Below are 20,725 nucleotides of genomic sequence, written 5' to 3' on the forward strand. Positions count from 1 at the left end.
AAATTCAAATGATTTTCTTATTTGAGTTCAAAATGGGTTGTAAAGCAATGGAGACCACTCGAAACATCAACAGTGCAATTCACCCAGGAACTGCTAACAAATGTACAGTTCAGTCATGGTTCAAGAAGTTTTTGAAAGAAGACGAGAGCCTTGAAGATGGGGAGTGTAGTGGCCAGCCATCAGAAATTGACTAGCACCAATTAAGAGTCATCATCGAAGCTGATCCTCTTACAACTACATGAGAAGTTGCTGAAGAACTTAATGTCAATCATTCTACGGTTGTTCAGCATTTGAAGCAAACTAAAAGGTGAAAAAGCTCAATAAGTGAGTGCCTTGTGAGCTAACCACAAATTAAAAAAAAATCATCTTGAAGTGTCTTCTCTCATTCTATGCAAAAACAAAGAACCATTTCTCAACCAGATTGCAACGTGCGATGAGAGGTGGATTTTATATGACAGAGATGACCAGATCAGTGGCTGGACCAAGCGGCAGCTCCAAAGCACTTCCCAAAGTCAAACTTGCACCAGAAGGTGGTCATGGTCACTGTTTGGTAGTCTGCCGCTGGTCTGACCCATGACAGCTTTCTGAATTCCAGCGAAACCATTATGCCTGAGAAGTATGTTCAGCAAATCGATGAGATGCACTGAAAACTACAAGGCCTGCAGCTGCCATTGGTCAACAGAAAGGGCCCAATTCTTCTCCACGTCAATTCCTGACCACACGTCGCACAACCAATGCTTCAAAAGTTGAAAGAATTGGGCTATGATGTTTTGCCTCATCCATCATATTCCCTGACCTCTTGCCAAATGACTACCACTTCTTCAAGGATCTAGACAACTTTTTGCAGGGAAAACGCTTTCACAACCAGCAGGAGGCAGAAAATGCTTTCCAAAAGTTCATCGAATCCTGAAGCACAGATTTTTATGCTACCAGAATAAACAAACCTATTTCTTGTTGGCAAAAATGTGTTGATTGTAATGGTTACTATTTTGACTAATAAATGTGTTTGAACCTAGTTTGAGCTTCACTGGTAGCTCAGCTGGAAAGGAGTCTGTCTGCAATGCAAGAGACCCTGGTTCAATTCCTGAGCCGGAACATACCCTGGAGAAGGGATAGGATACCAACTCCAGTATTCTCGGGCTTCCCTGGTGGCTCAGATGGTAAAAAATCTGCCTGCAATGTGGGAGACCTGGGTTCGATCCCTGAGTTGGGAAGATCCCCTGGAGGAGGGCATGGCAATCCACTTCAGTATCCTTGCCTGGAGAATCCCCATGGACAGAGGAGCCTGATGGGCCACAGACCATAGGATTGCAAAGAGTCAGACACAACTGAGCAACTAAACACAGCACATGATGATTTAAAATTTACAGTCCAAAATGGCAATTACTTTTGTACCAACTTAATATACTTAATATCCCATGATAGACCATAATAGAAAAGAATACTAAAAAAGAATGCATATATTCATGTATATATTGTACATACAAAGATATATGTATGTATACAACTGTCACTATGCTGTACAGTAGAGATTGGGACATTATAAACCAACCATGTGTGTGTGTGCTCAGTCACTGAGTCATGTCTGATTCTTTGTGGCCCGCCTGACTCCCCTGTCCATGGGATTTTCCAGGCAAGAATATTGGAGTGGGTTGCCATGCCCTTGTCCAGGGGATCTTCCTGACCCAGGGATCAAACCCATGTTTCTTAAGTCTCCTGCAATAACAGGTGGATTCTTTACCATTGTGCCACCTGGGTATATGTCAATTAAAAAAAAAAGTTGTAAAAAAAAATCAAACTGCTGAAAACAAAAAACAAAGACAATTTCAAAGCAACCAGAGGATAACAAATTACCTGTAGAGAAACAATGGTTCAAATGACTGCAGATTCCTTTCCACAAACCACAGAGCCATCAAGACTTGCTCTATAAGAACTGCTAAATAAAGTTCTTTAAACAGAAGCAAAGTGATATAAGAAGGAAACTGAGGATATCAGCAATGAAGAGAGAGCAACAGAAATGATACAGATCTAAACAGATTTTTCTTTTCCTTAAAATATGTTTGATGGCTGAAAACAAAAATTGTTCCAGTGGAGTTTACAATGTGTGTAAATACAATATATGAGACAACACTCTTCATAGGGCTGAAAAAAGACCTGTGATTCTATTTCTTAGATATTTTTCAAATATCTTCACCCTGTTGGTTCCAGCTGCCACAACCCTGGCTCAGGCTTCCATCAACACTCTCCTTGCAACAGTTACCTAACTTGGTTCCCACTCTTGCTCTCAACTTCAATCCATTCTCCAAGCTGATGACAAAATGCAACAGTTGCCACCTTTTTCTGGTCTTCATACCTCATAACCAAGCATGCAAGTTACTTCCCCGTCTAGCCCCCTCTACTTCCCCAGCTTCATCTTTTGTCAATGGACCTCTCCTCACAGTTCTCTGCCTCGAGTCACGCTAAATATTGTTCAATTTCTGGCCTATGCTCGGCCTTTAACATATTGCTTGGCACATGGTAGGACCTCACTAAAAACGCTAACTAAATGAAAGAATAAATTCTTGGAGAATAGTTCTTCCTTGGGAGGCGGGGAGAAAGCATGTAGGAAAAGGAATAAAATAAAATCAAAACATCCTCATTTCGATGTAAAGCGCCCTCACCCAAGCCTGCGCTCACACCCAGTTGCCTATGGGTGTATAAAAGGTAACCTGTTTTCTCAAGTCACAGAGCAGAAGAGAGTAAAGCCCAGTGTGGTGGCAGGAAAAAGTGTGAAGCAAGGGTAACACAGTCTTGGTCTACCTTTTAACTAGCATGTTAGAGGAAAAAGTAAGGCTTTCTTTACCTCCGTGTGGACTCTGCTCTCCGGAGGCGAAGAGGGTCTTCTAAACCTGCTTGTCGCGCTGACAAGAACCCTAGCATCCTGTCCTTTCACCTCGGCTTGAGAACTGGACGCTGCCATGACAGAACTCGGAGGCGGGGTTGTGGCAGCGGAGCCTCCCATTGGTTAAGCGTTATGCCATCCGACCAATGGAGAGCGCCTTTATTAGAGAGTACGCGGATGGAGGCGGGTGAGACGCCTCGGATTGGTGGGCGGGGTCAGCGGCGGGGGCGTTCCCTCTGTGGTTGCTGAGATCCCGGCAGATCCCGCCGCACCCGCGCGGGAGCTGGTGCGACAGCATGGGTTGGTCTCAGCGTTTGTTCGGCGCCCTGCGGCGAGTACTGTCAAAGGAAGTGAAGGAGCAAGTGGGTACAGACCGGTTCGGGAACAAATACTATTATATCCCGGAGTACAAGAACTGGAGAGGTGAGATGAGAGCGAGGGCAGCGGTTGGGTGGTCGGAAAACGACGGACGCACGACTGGTAATTAGCAGAGTGCTCAGCCAAGTTTGTTCCCTCCGCCGCGCTCTCCGCGCTAGCCACTGGCTTGCAGTCGGGCTCTCGCTGAGTGGCCCGCAAGTGCCTGAGCCCCTGCGCCGCAGCGTCTAGGTCTTGAGCCCGGCCGCCGCGGCGCCGGGCGCAGCACACTCCTCCGCCCAGCGCCGGGAGCCTTGCCAGTGCCCAGTGTAGGTTCTTGCAGTCGGCAGAGTGGACAGGGACAAGTCCAGGGAGGTTTTCACCGAAGGGTCCAGGGAGAGTTAGGGACGTGCCTTTCCTCCTCCGTGGTCGCCAGTGCCCACCTTGTCGTGGGGAAATTGAAGAGATGTTATTTTGAGTCCCTCTGCTCTCCTCTCTTGGTGTTGACCTTTTAAAGTGCCTCCGGCGTTGGCCCCAAGCGTCACCTTCCTCGCGGACAAAACTGTCAGAAGTAGGTCCATGCTCACTGACTGTGTGGAAAAGAGATCCCATCACCAGAGCCCACGTTACCTTTCCCTCGAGTTTGCACTCCCAAGACCCTGTTGCGCCCACTTTAAGATACATGGCGCTAATCGTGTTTCTGTGTAGGAATCTTGCGGTGAAGTCTTGGTGTTTGCGGAGGTAGGGGGCGTTCCTGGTCCTTGAAATCACACCACGTGGCAGTAATCTCTTCTGTTTTGCATCACCAGGATGCAGAACATCTTAGGCTTTGGGGTCAGAGAGGTTTGGGTTCTACAATCTCAACTTTGACGTCTAATAACTGAGGGATCACGGGCAAAGTATTTGTCCTCCCAAGTATCAGGATCCTTACTTGAAAGAGATAATAATATTGAGAAGCACTAAGACCTTTGAAAGTGGTGTTTCATTCACTTCCTATAACTCTTGATAGAGGAAATTTCTTCTTCCTCGTAGAGCACGTGTAAAGTATATTTTTTACTACTCAAAATTGTTTTGCCTAACCTTTTTCTGTAAATTATTTTAATATCTTAGACTTGTTTCCCTAATGAGCGTTTACAGGGCAGGAAATGTTTCTTTTTTAAAAAAGTCCACAAAGAACCTAGCATGGTGGTGAAGTATTTCTTGACAGATTGCAAACAGAGGGAAAGATGTTTCTTTTTCATAAGTTGTCAGGTAACATTAAAAACAAATATAAAAACATCAGATTGATCTAAAGTTTACTTTACAAATGGTAATATTCATCCTTTTTGATGTATGATTTTATGATTTTTGGCAAATGCACCATCGTAAATATCACTAGAATCAAGATATAGAGCAGTTACATCACCCCCAGAAGTCGCTCTTTCCCCTTAGTAGTTCGTTCCCTCACCCCATACCCTGCTGTTGGCAACCACTGATTTATGTTGCTATAGTTTTGCTTTTTCCATGATTTTGTGTAAATGGAGTTATAGAAGAAGCAGTCTTTGAGTCTAGTGTATTTCATGTGTGTGATGCAGTTGAGATGCATCCGTGTGTCAGTAGTTCCTTTTTGTTAGTAAGTAGTATTCCATTCCATTATGCAGGTTTACCACAGTTTAACCGTTCATCTGCTGAATGACCTTTAGGTTGTTTCTGGATTTTGGTTACTGTGCAGAAAGCCTCTATAAAAATTCCCATACAGGATTTCAGATGAACATAATTCTCTTGGGTGAACAGCTAGGAGTGGGATTGCTGTCTTTTGTGGTAAATGTATCAATATATATAACTAACTTTATAAGAAACTGTTTTCCAAACTGGTTGTTACATATTGCATTCCTGCCAGCAACACATGAAAGTTTAGTTTCACATTCTCACCAGTACTAGGTTCTGCCAGTTTTTTTAGTTTTTGTTTTTATTTTAACCATTCTAATGGGTAGACTTCCCTGGTGGTGCAGTGGTAAAGAACCCACCTGCCAGTACAGAAGATGAGGGTCAGTCCCTAAGTCTGGAAGATCCCCTGGAGAAGGAAAGGGAAACCTACTCTAGTATTCTTGTCTGGGAAATTCCATGGACAGAGGAGCCTTGCAGACCCCAGTCCATGGGGTCACAAAGAATCAGACATGACTTAGTGACTAAACAGCAGCAGTAAGTAGCTAGTGTTATCTCATTGTGGTTTTAATTTCCATTTTCCTAATGACTGAGGATGTTAAGAATCTTTTCATATGCTTATTTGCCATCCAGGGATCTTTGGGTGAAGTATCTCTTAAGTCTTTTGACCATTAAAAAATTTTGTATTAATTTCATTTCTTTGAAAATTTCTCATTAGAGAAAGATTTAAATTTGCAAAATCATGTGTATTCTAAAATAATTTGTGAGTCAAAGGATATATTTATCTTTAATTTTATTATAATACTAACTTGTTTTCCAAAGTGCTTATGCTAATTTATACTTCAGTTAGCTTGATATTTTGAATCCATGTACTCTTGATTGTGAGAAAAATTCAGCTTTTATTAATAATGTAATACAGTCATTGTATGCAGCTGTCTACTATCTGTGTCTCAGCTCTTGGATAATTGAGGATTCAATTCAACTATGTTGTACAATCTGTAAATACCATTACAGATTTCCTAAGCCTTCTGCTATAAATCAAGGGAAAATATTTTTAGTTTGTTTTCAAGCAACTTTTCCAAAGATAAGTCATCTAACTTTTTTATTTCCTGGATATGAAAGGTGTTTCTTACAGGTCTCTTTGAGTTTTCTTTGAATTGCATAAATTGAACACCACATTGAGTAGTGTTTAAGAACCTTTTAGTGGAAATTAGTTTTTCTTTTAATTCAGTTAATTACTCTGGTGCTAGTCATCAAAGAACTACTGTATTTTCTACATAGGATATTATTGAATAAGAGAAAAATCTGTTGTTATGTAGTTCAAAATAAATCTTGAGTATTATCCAGTCAGCTGATAATTTTAAGTTTAGAATTGTTGAAATTTTAACTAAAAAAAAAAAAAAAACCTATTGACATTTCAGGATAAAAAGATAAAGAGCATCGAATGTATTTGGCGTTTTTGATAACAAAATACTGATTAACATATTTTTTATTAAAAATTTGCCTGCTCTAGAGTAGATTATTTAGTAAAAGATTCCTTAAACTTTATCTAGAAAATGCTTTGTTATCGAACTCTTCTTATAATTTGCTTGAGATTTTATCCATCCAGATCCACTTATCTCATGTTTCAAAAAGTAATTCTCTTCCTTTCTAAGATAAATTCTTGTATTTGTATACTTGATTCTGACAGGAACCTTTTTGAACCTTGTTTTGTTATTTTCACTTCTTTTTTTGCACATTTATTAAACATCTGCACCCCTAAAACTAACAGATTTATTAACTGAACTATCTTGAGTTGTTAATTTGCTAATAGACACTGTGAGTATCCAGATTTGGGGGGAGGTGGTGAATATTGTGCATAATTTGCAAAAGCACCAGTTTTTTTGTTTTGAGTATTGTGTTTATTTTTGGACACAATGCTTTAGAAGAGATGGTTGGAAATCTAGAGAGTCCAGACAGGAATAGTTATGATGATGAAATTTTCTAGAGATTATGTCTGTAAGTTTTATTACCTGCGAGTCTTGAGCAGGTTTACCCTGTGAAGATCAGTTTTAGGAGAAGCTTCAAGTATTTGAAAAATTGTGGTATAGAAAAGGATTAGGCTCATCTGTATAGCCTTTAACTCAGAACTTAGATCAGAGGGTAGATGTTTACCTTTTTTTTAATAAGAACCAACTTTCAGACTGTTAGGGCTATGCTAGAGAAGGAAGAGAGTGCTTTATGTTTGATTGTACTGGGAGAATTTAGGAAGATAAGTAGTTGGAGACATTTGATCAGCACCTTGAAGGATAAATAGGATTTCACAAAGAGTGGTAGGAGTGTATTCCTGGTCCGTGGTGGGAAGAGATGAGAAATACCACAGAGATGAGAAGGTGAGTCCCATGTGGGTAGACTTCAGTGCAGAAGAACAGTAGAAAGCTGTTCTAGTGAGGTGATAGACAAGGTCAGCTTATAAAAGACCTTACTTAGGTTTGAAGTTTATACTTCATTCTGAGGTAGTAGGTAACCATTGAAAACTTTTCAACAGACAGAAGTTTGTGACATAATTAGAACTATTAGAGAGATGACTCTGGAAGCTCTGCGAAAGATGAGCTCGAGGGGAAAGGAAGGAACTACAGTTCTACTAGGTGAGAGCATTGTTGGATTTACCCTGATCCTAGAGAGAGATCTTACTGGGCTGAAGTGAAGGAAATGGAAAGAAGAGTTTGGTTTAGCAAAGCTTTTGGACTTGGTAATGAATTGGACTGGTAGAAGGGAAAGAAAAGAGGAGAGGCCAAAGGTAATTTTTTTGTTTTAATTCTGGAGAACTGGTGGATGGTGGTGTATTGATCCATGCAAATAGAGGCTAACAGGGACTAATACAAACAGATAAGCAGCCTTTAGGGTGGGGTTGGTGAAAGAATACATAATTCGTTGCTTATAAGAGGGCAGCTTTATAATCAGGCAGTTGTATACTCAGGTCTGCACTTCCAAACATGTCAGCGATTTGTACTTTAGTACAAATTTGGAAGCCATCTTAATATAGGTGATCACTAAAACTGTAGGAATAGTTGGATTCAGGCAGGGAAAAAATAACATGAGATTAAGAGACAGGTATTTGGGAACCTGGTCATTTCAGTGGCTTCCTATCACCTGAGAGTAAATCCAAATCACCTGGCAGACATTCATGACCTTTGAGTCCATCTTGAAAGTGATCTTGGGCTTCCCAAGGGAAGCGTCTGCCTATGTTGCAAGAGACCTGGATTCGATCCCTGGGTTGGGAAGATCCCCAGGAGAAGGAAGTGGCAACCCACTCCAGTACTCTTGCCTGGAAAATCCCATGGGCGGAGAAGCCTGGTATGCTACAGTCCATGGGGTCGCAAAGAGTCGGACACTACTGAGTGACTTCACTTTCACTTTGAAAGTGATACTTGTTTTTAATCTAATCTTTAGATCAATGGTTTGTAAGAAGTCTGGGTGTTTATGCTATTAGGAGAGCTCAAACCTGAAAGCTTACATGATTTCCGATATGTCAGGGATTTGAGTCAGAGATAGTATTTAATTTTCAGCATTCAAAAAAATCATAACATTAAAATTAACTGGATGTACTTATATAAGAGTTGTATCTTAAGTTGTATCTTATACACTGTGATATTGAAAGTGTTAGTGTCTGACTCTTTGTGACCCCATAGACTGTAGCCCATCAGACTCCTCTGTCCATAGAATTCTCCTGGTAAGAATACTGGAGTGTGTAGCCATTGCTTCTCCAGGGGATCTTCCTGACCCTGGGATGGAACCCAGGTCTCCTGCATTGCAGGTGGATTTTTTTTACTATCTGAACCACCAGGGAAGCTCTAGTCTTGCATCTAGTCTGTAACTTTGCATAATACTGAGCTTCAGATGATGTTCCCAAAATGGAATAGATTGGGGGCAAGGCAGGGATAACAGTGGGCATTAGATAGCAGTGACTCTTCTAGAATCCAGGACAAATATTTAATCAAACGTGGTAGATTTGTTTTCGGAACACATTTAAAAAACCTGTAGAACCTTCACTAGGGCTTTTTATAGTGAATTGTTTACACCAGGCTACTGACAGTGATTTTTTTTTAATTTATTTTTATTAGTTGGAGGCTAATTACTTCACAACATTGCAGTGGGTTTTGTCATACATTGACATGAATCAGCCATGGAGTTACATGCATTCCCCATCCCGATCCCCCCTCCCACCTCCCTCTCCACCCGATTCCTCTGGGTCTTCTCAGTGCACCAGGCCCGAGCACTTGTCTCATGCATCCCACCTGGGCTGGTGGTCTGTTTCACTATAGATAATATACATGCTGTTCTCTCAAAACATCCCACCCTCACCTTCTCCCACAGAGTCCAAAAGTCTGTTCTGTACATCTGTGTCTCTTTTTCTGTTTTGCATCTAGGGTTATCATTACCATCTTTCTAAGTTCCATATATATGTGTTAGTACGCTGTAATGTTCTTTATCTTTCTGGCTTACTTCACTCTGTATAATGGGCTCCAGTTTCATCCATCTCATTAGAACTGATTCAAATGAATTCTTTTTAACGGCTGAGTAATATTCCATGGTGTATATGTACCACAGCTTCCTTATCCATTCATCTGCTGATGGGCATCTAGGTTGCTTCCATGTCCTAGCTATTATAAACAGTGCTGTGATGAACATTGGGGTACACGTGTCTCTTTCAGATCTGGTTTCCTCAGTGTGTATGCCCAGAAGTGGTATTACTGGATCATATGGCAGTTCTATTTCCAGTTTTTTAAGAAATCTCCACACTGTTTTCCATAGTGGCTGTACTAGTTTGCATTCCCACCAACAGTGTAAGAGGGTTCCCTTTTCTCCACACCCTCTCCAGCATTTATTGCTTGTAGACTTTTGGATAGCAGCCATCCTGACTGGCGTGTAATAGTACCTCATTGTGCTTTTGATTTGCATTTCTCTGATAATGAGTGATGTTGAGCATCTTTTCATATGTTTGTTAGCCATCTGTATGTCTTCTTTGGAGAAATGTCTGTTTAGTTCTTTGGCCCATTTTTTGATTGGGTCATTTATTTTTCTGGAATTGAGCTTCAGGAGTTGCTTGTATATTTTTGAGATTAATCCTTTGTCTGTTTCTTCATTTGCTATTATTTTCTCCCAATCTGAGGGCTGTCTTTTCACCTTACTAATAGTTTCCTTTGTAGTGCAAAAGCTTTTAAGTTTCATTAGGTCCCATTTGTTTATTTTTGCTTTTATTTCCAATATTCTGGGAGGTGGGTCATAGAGGATCCTGCTGTGATTTATGTCAGAGAGTGTTTTGCCTATGTTCTCCTCTAGGATTTTTATAGTTTCTGGTCTTACATTTAGATCTTTAATCTATTTTGAGTTTATTTTTGTGTATGGTGTTAGAAAGTGTTCTAGTTTCATTCTTTTACAAGTGGTTGACCAGTTTTCCCAGCACCACTTGTTAAAGAGGTTGTCTTTTTTCCATTGTATATCCTTTCCTCCTTTGTCGAAGATAAGGTGTCCATAGGTTCGTGGATTTATCTCTGGGCTTTCTATTCTGTTCCATTGATCTATATTTCTGTCTTTGTGCCAGTACCATACTGTCTTGATGACTGTGGCTTTGTAGTAGAGTCTGAAGTCAGGCAGGTTGATTCCTCCAGTTCCATTCTTCTTTCTCAAGATTACTTTGGCTATTTGAGGTTTTTTGTATTTCCATACAAATTGTGAAATTATTTGTTCTAGTTCTGTGAAAAATACCGTTGGTATTTTGATAGGGATTGCACTGAATCTTTTGATAGGGATTGCTTTGGGTAGTATAGCCATTTTGACAATATTGATTCTTCCAATCCATGTACACGGTATGTTTCTCCATCTGTTTGTGTCCTCTTTGATTTCTTTCATCAGTGTTTTATAGTTTTCTATGTATAGGTCTTTTGTTTCTTTAGGTAGATATACTCCTAAGTATTTTATTCTTTTTATTGCAATGGTGAATGGTATTGTTTCCTTAATTTCTCTTTCTGTTTTTCATTGTTAGTATATAGGAATGCAAGGGATTTCTGTGTGTTAATTTTATGTCCTGCAACTTTACTATATTCATTGATTAGCTCTAGTAATTTTCTGGTAGAGTCTTTCGGGTTTTCTATGTAGAGGATCATGTCATCTGCAAACAGTGAGAGTTTCACTTCTTCTTTTCCTATCTGGATTCCTTTTACTTCTTTTTCTGCTCTGATTGCTGTGGCCAAAACTTCCAAAACTATGTTGAATAGTAGTGGTGAGAGTGGGCACTCTTGTCTTGTTCCTGATTTCAGGGGAAATGCTTTCAATTTTTCACCATTGATGGTAATGCTTGCTGTGGGTTTGTCATATATAACTTTTATTATGTTGAGGTATGTTCCTTCTATTCCTGCTTTCTGGAGAGTTTTAATCATAAATGAATGTTGAATTTTGTCAAAGGCTTTTTCTGCGTCTATTGAGATAATCATATGGTTTTTGTCTTTCAATTTGTTAATGTGGTGTATTACATTGATTGATTTGGCAGTGATTTTTGAACTGTTTCATAATTAAGAAATAAACCTATTCAAGTTCAGCATTGTATTTGAAAATCTTACATTCTAAAAGATTTTTTTCACTTTGTGTTCAGGTTTTTAATGAAACATTATTGTATATTTATAGAAATTGTGAACAAAGAAAGTCTGTGCTAAGATTTTAGTGAAAGCATTTATTACCAAATTATATATTTATACTTTCTATATTTATTTGATTGTGTTTAGATTCACATATGTTTAGATTATCAGTGTGCCAGACGTGTTTATAATAACATTTCCTGAATTTTACATTTCATGCTTTTTGGTTTTAAAATAAAAAGAAGGTGGCCTTTGAATATGGCATTTCCAGACACTTTTGGGAAGTCAAATAAACCACGCTTTAAAGGTGATAATTTAGAATTGAGGTTTGTCCATCTAAAATGGAAGTTTGTTTAAAATTAAAGTTTATTTTATGTCTATGTGCTTCCTTTTAAAAAAAAATTAGTTAGATTTTACCTCTTTTCTAACCTGAGAGTCATTTGTTTTATTTATTCAATTATCTGTAACTATTGAATTATAAAATATTTTGAATATAACAAATAGAATGATAGTGCAAACCTCCTTGTACCTACCCATCACTCACTTGAGACAGTTATTAACACATGACTAAATTTTATTTTCTTCCCACCCTGCTACCCACCTCTCCTCTAATTTTGAAACAAATACCAAACATCATGTCAGTTTACCTATATACATCTCTTACATGTCTCGAACACAGACTTCTCTTTTTAAATTAAAAAATTTTTTTGGTTGTGCTGGGTCTTCATTGCAGCACATGGGCATTCTCTAGTTTCAGCGAACTGAGACCCCTCTTCACCGCGGTGCGTGGGCTCTAGGGCACGCGGGCTTCAATAGCTGCAGCGTGAGCGCTCAGCAGTTGTGGTGTACGGGCTTAGTTGCCCCCTAGTACGTGGAATCTTCCTGGATCCGGGATTGAACCCATGTCCGCTGCACTGGCAGGTGCATTTTTAGCCATTGTACTACCAAGGAAGTACCTCTTTTTAACTATAAAAATGACACCATCATCACATACAGAAATAAAAACTTTCTTAATATCAAATTTTCTGTCCTTCCCATTTCCCTAGTTGTCTATAATTCTCTTACTTAAAGGGAATTCTTATGTTCCCTGTAATTCTCTTACTGGTTTACTTAGTTTTGCAGTTGGTATAAATTGAGCTCCAAACAAAATCTTTGCATTGTGATCACTAATATGGTTTTTTTCTTGATATTTATTTATTTGGCTGTGCCAGGTCTTAGCCATGGCATGCGGGATCTTTTTAATTTTTTTTTTTAGTTGTGGCACATGGGTTCTTTAGCTGTGGCATGTTGAACTCTTAGTTGTGGTATATGTGATCTTTTCCCCGGCCATGGATAGAACCCAGGCCCCCGTGTTAGGGGTGTGGAATCTTAGCCAATGGACCACCAAGAAAATCCCACTAATTTGGGACTTTTTAAGAGACCTTTAAAGTCTCCTGTAGTTTATAAGTTTCCTCTTTATGTTAAAAACTTCTCTCTCTCTCTCCCTCTCCCCCTTCCCCCTTCCCTCCCTCTCTCTCTCTCATCTCTCTCACATACCCTTGCTTTTTTGGAGTGGAATGGCATTAGCCCATTAATATTTGTTATAAGAAGTGGTATATTTCTTCTTTGCTAATCATATTCTTTTAGGCTTTGTTGTTTATGTCTTCTTATCCCTGACTACCTTCTTAGATGTCTTTTGTAGCAGACTCCTCATTTTACCTGAACTTGACTGTACTGAGACAGACCTAAATGAATGCTACAGGCCTGTGGCTGCTTACAGGGCCCTGGTGGAATTGCTCTGGGAGAACTGTATTCAGTACTCTGGATGCCTTCACTTTCAACCCCTCCAAGCGGGAATCTTAAGAATGTCAGTATCAGGTCAGAGTCATATTAATAGTTGCCTATGAGAAATAGGGGAGGGGCTCATTGGGGGTACTTAGCACGTGCTGTTGTTTGGAAGCTTTAAAAGAGAGATCTCATTTTGTGACATCTTACAAGATCTTCACATCGTGATAACTAGGCCTCCATGTTAGGAGCACTTGTGGCATTCCCAGATTCCTTTGACTTGACCCTTTTCATTTATTTGCCCCTTGCTCTTACACCTGTTGCACTAAACTTGAGGTTTTCTCATACTACTTTTTGGAAAAACCCATAGAAATTCTTTCCAGTGTAACCTGTTTTGTCTGTGCTGATTTATAGACCAGTACAGCATTCTTGGTTTTACTTTCCATGTTATCATGTATCATTGATTAATTTTCTCATATGATAAATATATATTCAACATTGCTTTATGCAGAACATATCTGTTTTATGTATTTCAGGACTGTTGGTCTCCGTTTCTCAGCTTCTGATGGTTAACTGTATCAGCTTTACAGTGTAGCTGCATCCTGTATTTTTAAATAGATTCATTAGGATTTGGGAAGATAAAATTGGGTTAACATAAATTAATAGCAATGTTTATGTATCTAATTTGTAACACCAGTTAGAAACACTTTTTTCCTCCATTTTGTTTTCAACTCACCATAGTCTCCAGTTTTTTTGCTAATACTTCCATTAATGATAACTGAGTCATTCACTGAGTGTTAATTGATAATCTCATGTCTTTATAACAACCATATAACTAAAGATTATTATCCTTATCTTAAACATGAAGTTTTATTTCATCTTGAATACTTGAATGAACTTTATGTATATGTGCCTGGCTATAGAGTACATACTCAGAAAACAGGTGTTCAATGAACTGAGATATTTATGGACCCAGAACTATAAAAACAAAAACAAAGCAGTATTTTTTAAAAAAAGGAAATGATGAAGTAGTATTACAAGATCTTAAGAGAGGTTATTAAGGCATATTTTTATTTATGATGAATGGACCAAATTATTCTTCAGGACTGAAATATTCTTGTTAGAATCTGTAAGGTTATCTTTTCCATTAACATTTCCAGTGTGGTTCCAGTTTGAACTTAACTTAGTTCCTAGCATCAAACGTATGTCAAAATACGTCGTCATATTTGTTTTCCTTTCAGAATGAATATTTCATCATCTGATTATTCAAAACCTGTATCATCCAACTGTTACGTGTGGTTATAGAGCTGCATTGTTTTTGATGTTATTTCAACCTATTTGTATTTAGCATTTGAGTACACTAAAAACTATAATTAATTGGCATTCAGTTAAGACATAGTTGTTAAAAATCAGACAAATAAGTGAGGTGTATCATTTTTCAGTAGGTAATTGGCAGATCACCATATATATAACTCTTGAATATAACTATATGTTTACACTAACATTTGGGAAGTGATGGAGACGTTTCGTGTTTTTCCAGCAGGTGGCAGCATTGTCTTTAAAAAAGTGTGGTTGCCACTTTATTAAATATTTTCCTTTGAGCTGATTTGAGGAAAAAATCTTTTCTCTAAAATAATTGGATTTATTTATTTTTTCTTCGAAATAAATCCTACACTATTGCTTTATAAAATGCTAAATTTTTTTAAACTTATGTATTCAATTTTACTTTATTTTTTCATTTATTTTTATTAGTTGGAGGCTAATTACTTTACCATTAAAAAGAATTCATTTGAATCAGTTCTAATGAGATGGATGAAACTGGAGCCCATTATACAGAGTGAAGTAAGCCAGAAAGATAAAGACCAATACAGTATACTAACACATATATATGGAATTTAGAAAGATGGTAACGATAACCCTATATGCAAAACAGAAATGCTACTCTTAAGACCAGCATTTCAAAGTGGTGCTGTGGATTATTCCTGGTCAGTAATGCACAGTGATGAAATTGACAATTACAGAATTAACCGAAATTTAAAAAAAAAATCATGCATATAATTTTTCCAGCAAGGAGTAATATTCTGTCTTGAGTTGTCAGAGATAATGTAATCATAACCATGTACATCATCAAATTCATAGAATATCCTTAAATGTTTTATGATTTTAATTAAAGCATGCCTTCTTTTTAGGGACACCTAAAAAAGGTTGAATGTACTTTAAAATCCTTTATTGAATATGAAGTAATAGAAATTATTATTATTGTATGGATTATTTTAGGATTGTCTGAATGTTGGAATTTTCATTTAAAATTTTCCTTTCTTAATTGTGTTTGCCTCTGAGAGCATTTAAATTGCTTATTGCATTCCCTTAGTTGGTGTGTATATGCCTGCATGTGCTTAAACGCTTGCTTATATTCTGGTAAAGGTGGAATAATCAGCATCTTCCTTGTAGTCCTTGATTGCATTCCTGTCTCATGCCAGGAGAACCACATCAGTGTCATACTTTCATCCAAGAGAGAAGCCGGAGAGGAGGGTGAAATTATTCACAGTTATACAGGAAATCCTTTTTACTATCTTTAAAAGGAATTTAAGGAAACTTAATCTTCAATTCTGCTTTTCCCTGCCAAGGAAATATGGGACCTTTTGATCAGAAATGGAAACTAATAATGAATGAGTGACTAAGCTAAGTACATCTATATCTAAGTGAGGTTGAAAATACTTGATGCAAGAGAACAAGAGTCCCTTGTCCTTTTTTGCTCTGAGAATTTCATAATTGCTTTACATTAAGAGTAGTAATGTCAACAAAAACAATAACTATAGTTAGTATTATTAAATTCTGTGAATTAGACATTCTTCCTAGCACTTGTCAAGATTCATTGTATTTGTGGAAGAATTACAGCAAATGAGGAAAAGTAATATTTCTAGTGTTGTTTGTCACGGTCATTTAGTGGTGAGCTCCATTTGTATTCATCATGGAACCCAAGTTCATCTGTCCAGGTAAATCAGTTGAACTTACTCTTCTTTTTCTTTTTTTTAATTAATATATATATATTTTATTGAAGTATTGTTGACTTACAATGTTTCAGGTTCACAGGAGATGATTCAGTTATATATATACATATATATTATTTTTATATTATTTTCCATTATAGGTTATTGCAAGATATTGATGATGGAAACTTACTTTTCTTAGTTAGCTCTCTCACTTTCCAAAGTGCTACTCATTTCGGCAGTTCATTTATGCTGCTATTTGGAGACTATCTTAAGTATTAGTTATTCTAAGAATTACAAAATCAAAAGAGGAGATTAAGATGGTGAAGTACGAGGATGCAGAACTCACCTCCTTCATAAACACATCAAAAGTACCAAATATTTTCTATAGGTGAAAAAATGTTCAATGAAAACTTAACTGGAGAGTAGCAGAAAGACTCCTGTACAACCAAGGCTGTAAGAAAGATTCAGAATAAGTAGAGAGGCGGTCAGGTTGAACTTGTGCCTTTGGGAGGGGACTCAGAAGAGGAGATCCTCCCTGGGGAGTGAGCGATTTGAGTTGTATTTTGGGTGCCCCAGCCCTGGGGTCTGACACTGGGAAGCTGATTCCCCTTGGTTGGGGGGACAGTGAGACTAACAGGAGAGCTGTCAGAAGCCTCGACCCTTCTTGTGAGGAGTACGTATATGCTCGCTTCCTCCTGAACCAGGGCAGACTGAAGCTGCGTCAGTCACCCGCTCGTCTCCCCCCTGTGCTGCTTGCTCCACGATGCAGCTCCACACTGGGGTGAGGGTTGTCTTGGCTGAGGGGAGAACTCGGCTGTGAGGCTCGAAGGTGGCTCAGACCTGTAGTGGCCACGACAGCCGCTGGGAACGCTTACACAGGCCGTGCATCAGTGGCAGTCTGAGCCCTGACTTTGGCTAGATTGCCTCAGCCCGTGTCCCGACCTGCTCGTTGCTGGCCCCTGCCCCGCCTGTTCAGTGACAAAGCTCCACGATACGGAGAGGACTGCAGCAGGTGAGGAAGAGTTCGATTATGAGGAACAAAGGCAGTTCATACCACAAGTGGCATCTGAGCAGGGCGGGGACAGCCATGACTAGTTTTTACAAAGTGAGCTCATCAGAAGCTGTCTGGTTGCGGACTGTAGCCGGGGTCAACACTACCCATGCCCTGACCCACTCTTAGGGCCTGCACCAGCCCCCTCTCTTTCCAGCACTGCTTACCTCTGGGGTGAGGGTGCCTTTACCGGGAGGGGTAAGAATACACACTTGAAGGGAATGGAGCCAGCTCAGACATGATCATCAGGGCTTCTGCTCCAGCAGCTTGGGACCCACCACCCCAGTAAAGTGGTGTTGAACGCTGAGCAGTAGAGAATGCCTATCTGTTACCTGGTTTTCTAGCACCTCCCATCTCCAGGACCACCTCCTACCAAGGTGGTAGCTGCCAGCTCACCCTGGGGAAAGACGTGACTTGTGTTCACATTAGACCCAACTCTCCCACCAAAGCCAGTGGGTACATATAACCTGTACAGGGATGTTCCCATGCAAGGATACCACTTTAAAACTGCAGTAGCTGACTTTTCCACCTAATTTCATAGAGACAGAGAAAGTTAAGCAAAATGAGAAGGTAGGAATTTGTTTCAATTGAAGGAGCAATAAACAAGTCCTGAAAAAACAACTAATGAAACAGAAACTTTATCAGATAAAAAGTTCAAAGCATTGGCATTAAGAATGCTAGCTGAATTTGGAAAAAGAATAGATCAACATAGTGAGAATTGTAACAAGGAACTAAACAATGTAAATAAAAGATCCAGTCAGAAATAAAGAATACTGTAACTGAAAAACATACTAGAAGGAATTAACAGACTAGGTGAGACAGAAGAATGTATAAGTGATCTGGAAGATAGAATAATGGAAATTGCCCATTTGAAACAGCAAAAGAAGGATACATTTAAAAAATGAGAACAATTTAGGGAAATCTGAGACAACATCAGGTATATCAACCTTTACATTAAAGGAGTCAGATGGTGCAGTGGTAAAGACTCCTCCTGCCAGTGCAGGATATGCAGGAAACATGGGTTCAATCCTTGGATTGGGAAGATCCCCAGGAGGAGGGCATGGCAACCCACTGCAGTATTCTTGCCTGGAATATCCCATGGATAGAGGAGCTTGGTGAGCTACAGTCTGTGGGGTCACAACTGAGCATGCATGCATGCAGAAGGACAAGAGGCAGAGAAGGGGACTGGAAATCTATTTGATGAAACTATGGCTGAAAATTTCCAGAATCTGAGGAAGGAAAAAGATATCCAGATACGGGAATCACCAAGGGTCCCAAACAAGATGACCCCAAACAGATCCACACATATCTTAATTAAAATGACAGTAGTTAAATAGGGAATTCTAATGGCAACAAGAGAAAAAACAAGAGTTATATACAAAAGTCCTGTCAGCTGATTTCTCTGCTGAAATGTTGCAGACCTGAAGGGAATGGTATGATATGTTCAGAGTGCTGAGAACAAAAAAAACTGCAGCCTAGAATACTCTACCCAGCAGGATTATTATTTGGAATTGAAGGAGTGATAAAGACCTTCTTAGACAAGCAAAAATAAAACTAATTCATCAATACTAAACCTACTCTAAAAGAAAGGTTAAAGGGCATTTTCTCAGTGGGGAAAAAAATAAAGCTTTAACAAGAAGTAAGTATTTATAGGAAAAGCAGAATCCCACTAGTAAAGGCAAATACATAGTTAAAGGCTGAGGATCAACCAAGAAAATAAGCTAGCACCAAGATGAAAAGGTAAAATATTGTAAACTCAATTAAAACTACAATAATCAGTAAAGGGAAACATGAAGATGTAAACTATGACATCAAAAACACAAAATGTAGGGAGGGTAGTGAGTGAAAAGTGTAAATTTTTTAGAATGTGTTTGAACTTAAATGACCACATGTTTAAAACAAGTAGATACAGTTAGAAGTCCGTGTATATGAGTCCTGTGGTAACTGCAAACTATGAACCTACGACAGATACACAAAAACTAGAAAGAAGTAGGAGCATATCACTAGAAAGATCATCACACCACAAGGGAAGAAACCAAAAGAAGCAAAGAAGAGATCTACAAAAACAATCAGAAAACAAGTGACAAAATGGCAGTGAGTACATACTTGTCAGTAATCACTTCAAATGTCAACTAAGTGCTCCAATGACATGACATAGAGCGACTGGCTGGATAAAAAAACAAAACCCATCCATATGCTGCTTGTAGGAGACTAACTTCAGAGAGAAAGATACACACAGAGACTAAAAGTAATGGAAAAAGATACTTCATCAAAATGATAAGAAGGCAAAGGTAACAAATACTCATGTCAGACAAAGTAGACACTGAAACAAAGCCTGTTATGAAAGACAAGGGGCGTTATTATTGGATAAAGGGATCAGTCCAAGAAGAGGATATAACATGTATGCAGCTAACACAGGGAGCACCTAAATACATAAGCAAATATTAAGAGTCGTGAAGTGAGAAACCGACAGTAATACAGTAATAGTAGGGGCATTTAACATCCCACTTAACATCAATGGGCAGATCATTCAGACAAAATCAATAAGGAAATTGATCTTAAATGACACTTTAGACCAGTGGGACTTAACCAGTACTGACAGGACATTCTATCCCAAAACAATAGCATGTGCTTTCCTTTCAAATGTACATGGAATGGTCTCCACATAAATTATATGCTAGGCCACAAAATAAACCCCAACAAATTTAAGAGGATCGAAATTTTATCAGGCATGATTTTGTGAAAGCAATGGTACGAAACCAGAAATCAATTAACAGGAAGAAGTATGGGGAAAATATACAGACTAAACAATATGCTATTTCAAAACCAATGGTTCGATGTGGAAATCAAAGAAGAAATCAGAAAATATTTACCTTGAGACAAGTCAAAATGGAGACAATGTTCCAAAATCTATGGGATGGAAATAAAATAATTGTAAAAGGGAAGTTTAATAAGCTATGGTACATATACACTATGGAATATTACTCAGCCATTAAAAAGAATTCATTTGAATCAGTTCTAATGAGATGGATGAAACTGGAGCCCATTATACAGAGTGAAGTAAGTCAGAAAGATAAAGACCAATACAGTATAGTAACGCATATATCTGGAATTTAAAAAGATGGTAATGATAACCCTATATGCAAAACAGAGACACAGATTTACAGAACAGACTTTTAGACTTTGTGGGAGAAGGCAAGGGTGGGATGTTCAGAGAGAACAGCATTGAAACAAGTATACTATCAACGGTGAAACAGATCACCAGCCCAGGTTGGATGCATGAGACAAGTGCTCAGGGCTGGTGCACTGGGAAGACCCATAGGGATGGGGTGGGGAGGGAGGCGGGAGGGGGAATCAGGATGGGGAACACATGTAACTCCATGGCTGATTCATGTCAATATATGGCAAAAACCACTACAGTATT

The 20,725-nt window shown here is 38.8% G+C and overlaps 2 protein-coding genes across 5 annotated transcripts in view; one reads left to right on the top strand and one right to left on the bottom strand.

The window, feature by feature from the left end:
* ERCC8 (ERCC excision repair 8, CSA ubiquitin ligase complex subunit) overlaps positions 1-2,971 on the bottom strand; it is a 57,529-nt gene extending 54,558 nt beyond the window's left edge. For 2 of the 3 annotated variants that reach the window (XM_065905262.1, XM_065905260.1), the window contains exon 1: positions 2,843-2,971. In XM_065905262.1, coding sequence (XP_065761334.1) covers positions 2,843-2,919 — 77 coding nt within the window. In that variant the 5' untranslated portion in view covers positions 2,920-2,971. The remainder of the gene's footprint in view (positions 1-2,842) is intronic. The other variant, XM_065905261.1, reaches the window with a different exon arrangement.
* A 170-nt stretch (positions 2,972-3,141) lies between these two features.
* The window catches only part of NDUFAF2 (NADH:ubiquinone oxidoreductase complex assembly factor 2), a 168,272-nt gene continuing 150,688 nt past the window's right edge, over positions 3,142-20,725 (top strand). For both annotated transcript variants that reach the window (XM_065905172.1, XM_065905170.1), the window contains exon 1: positions 3,142-3,304. In XM_065905172.1, coding sequence (XP_065761244.1) covers positions 3,178-3,304 — 127 coding nt within the window. In that variant the 5' untranslated portion in view covers positions 3,142-3,177. The remainder of the gene's footprint in view (positions 3,305-20,725) is intronic.

The sequence above is a fragment of the Muntiacus reevesi genome, chromosome 14 (genome assembly GCF_963930625.1).
Source record: "Muntiacus reevesi chromosome 14, mMunRee1.1, whole genome shotgun sequence".
Lineage (NCBI taxonomy): Eukaryota > Metazoa > Chordata > Mammalia > Artiodactyla > Cervidae > Muntiacus > Muntiacus reevesi.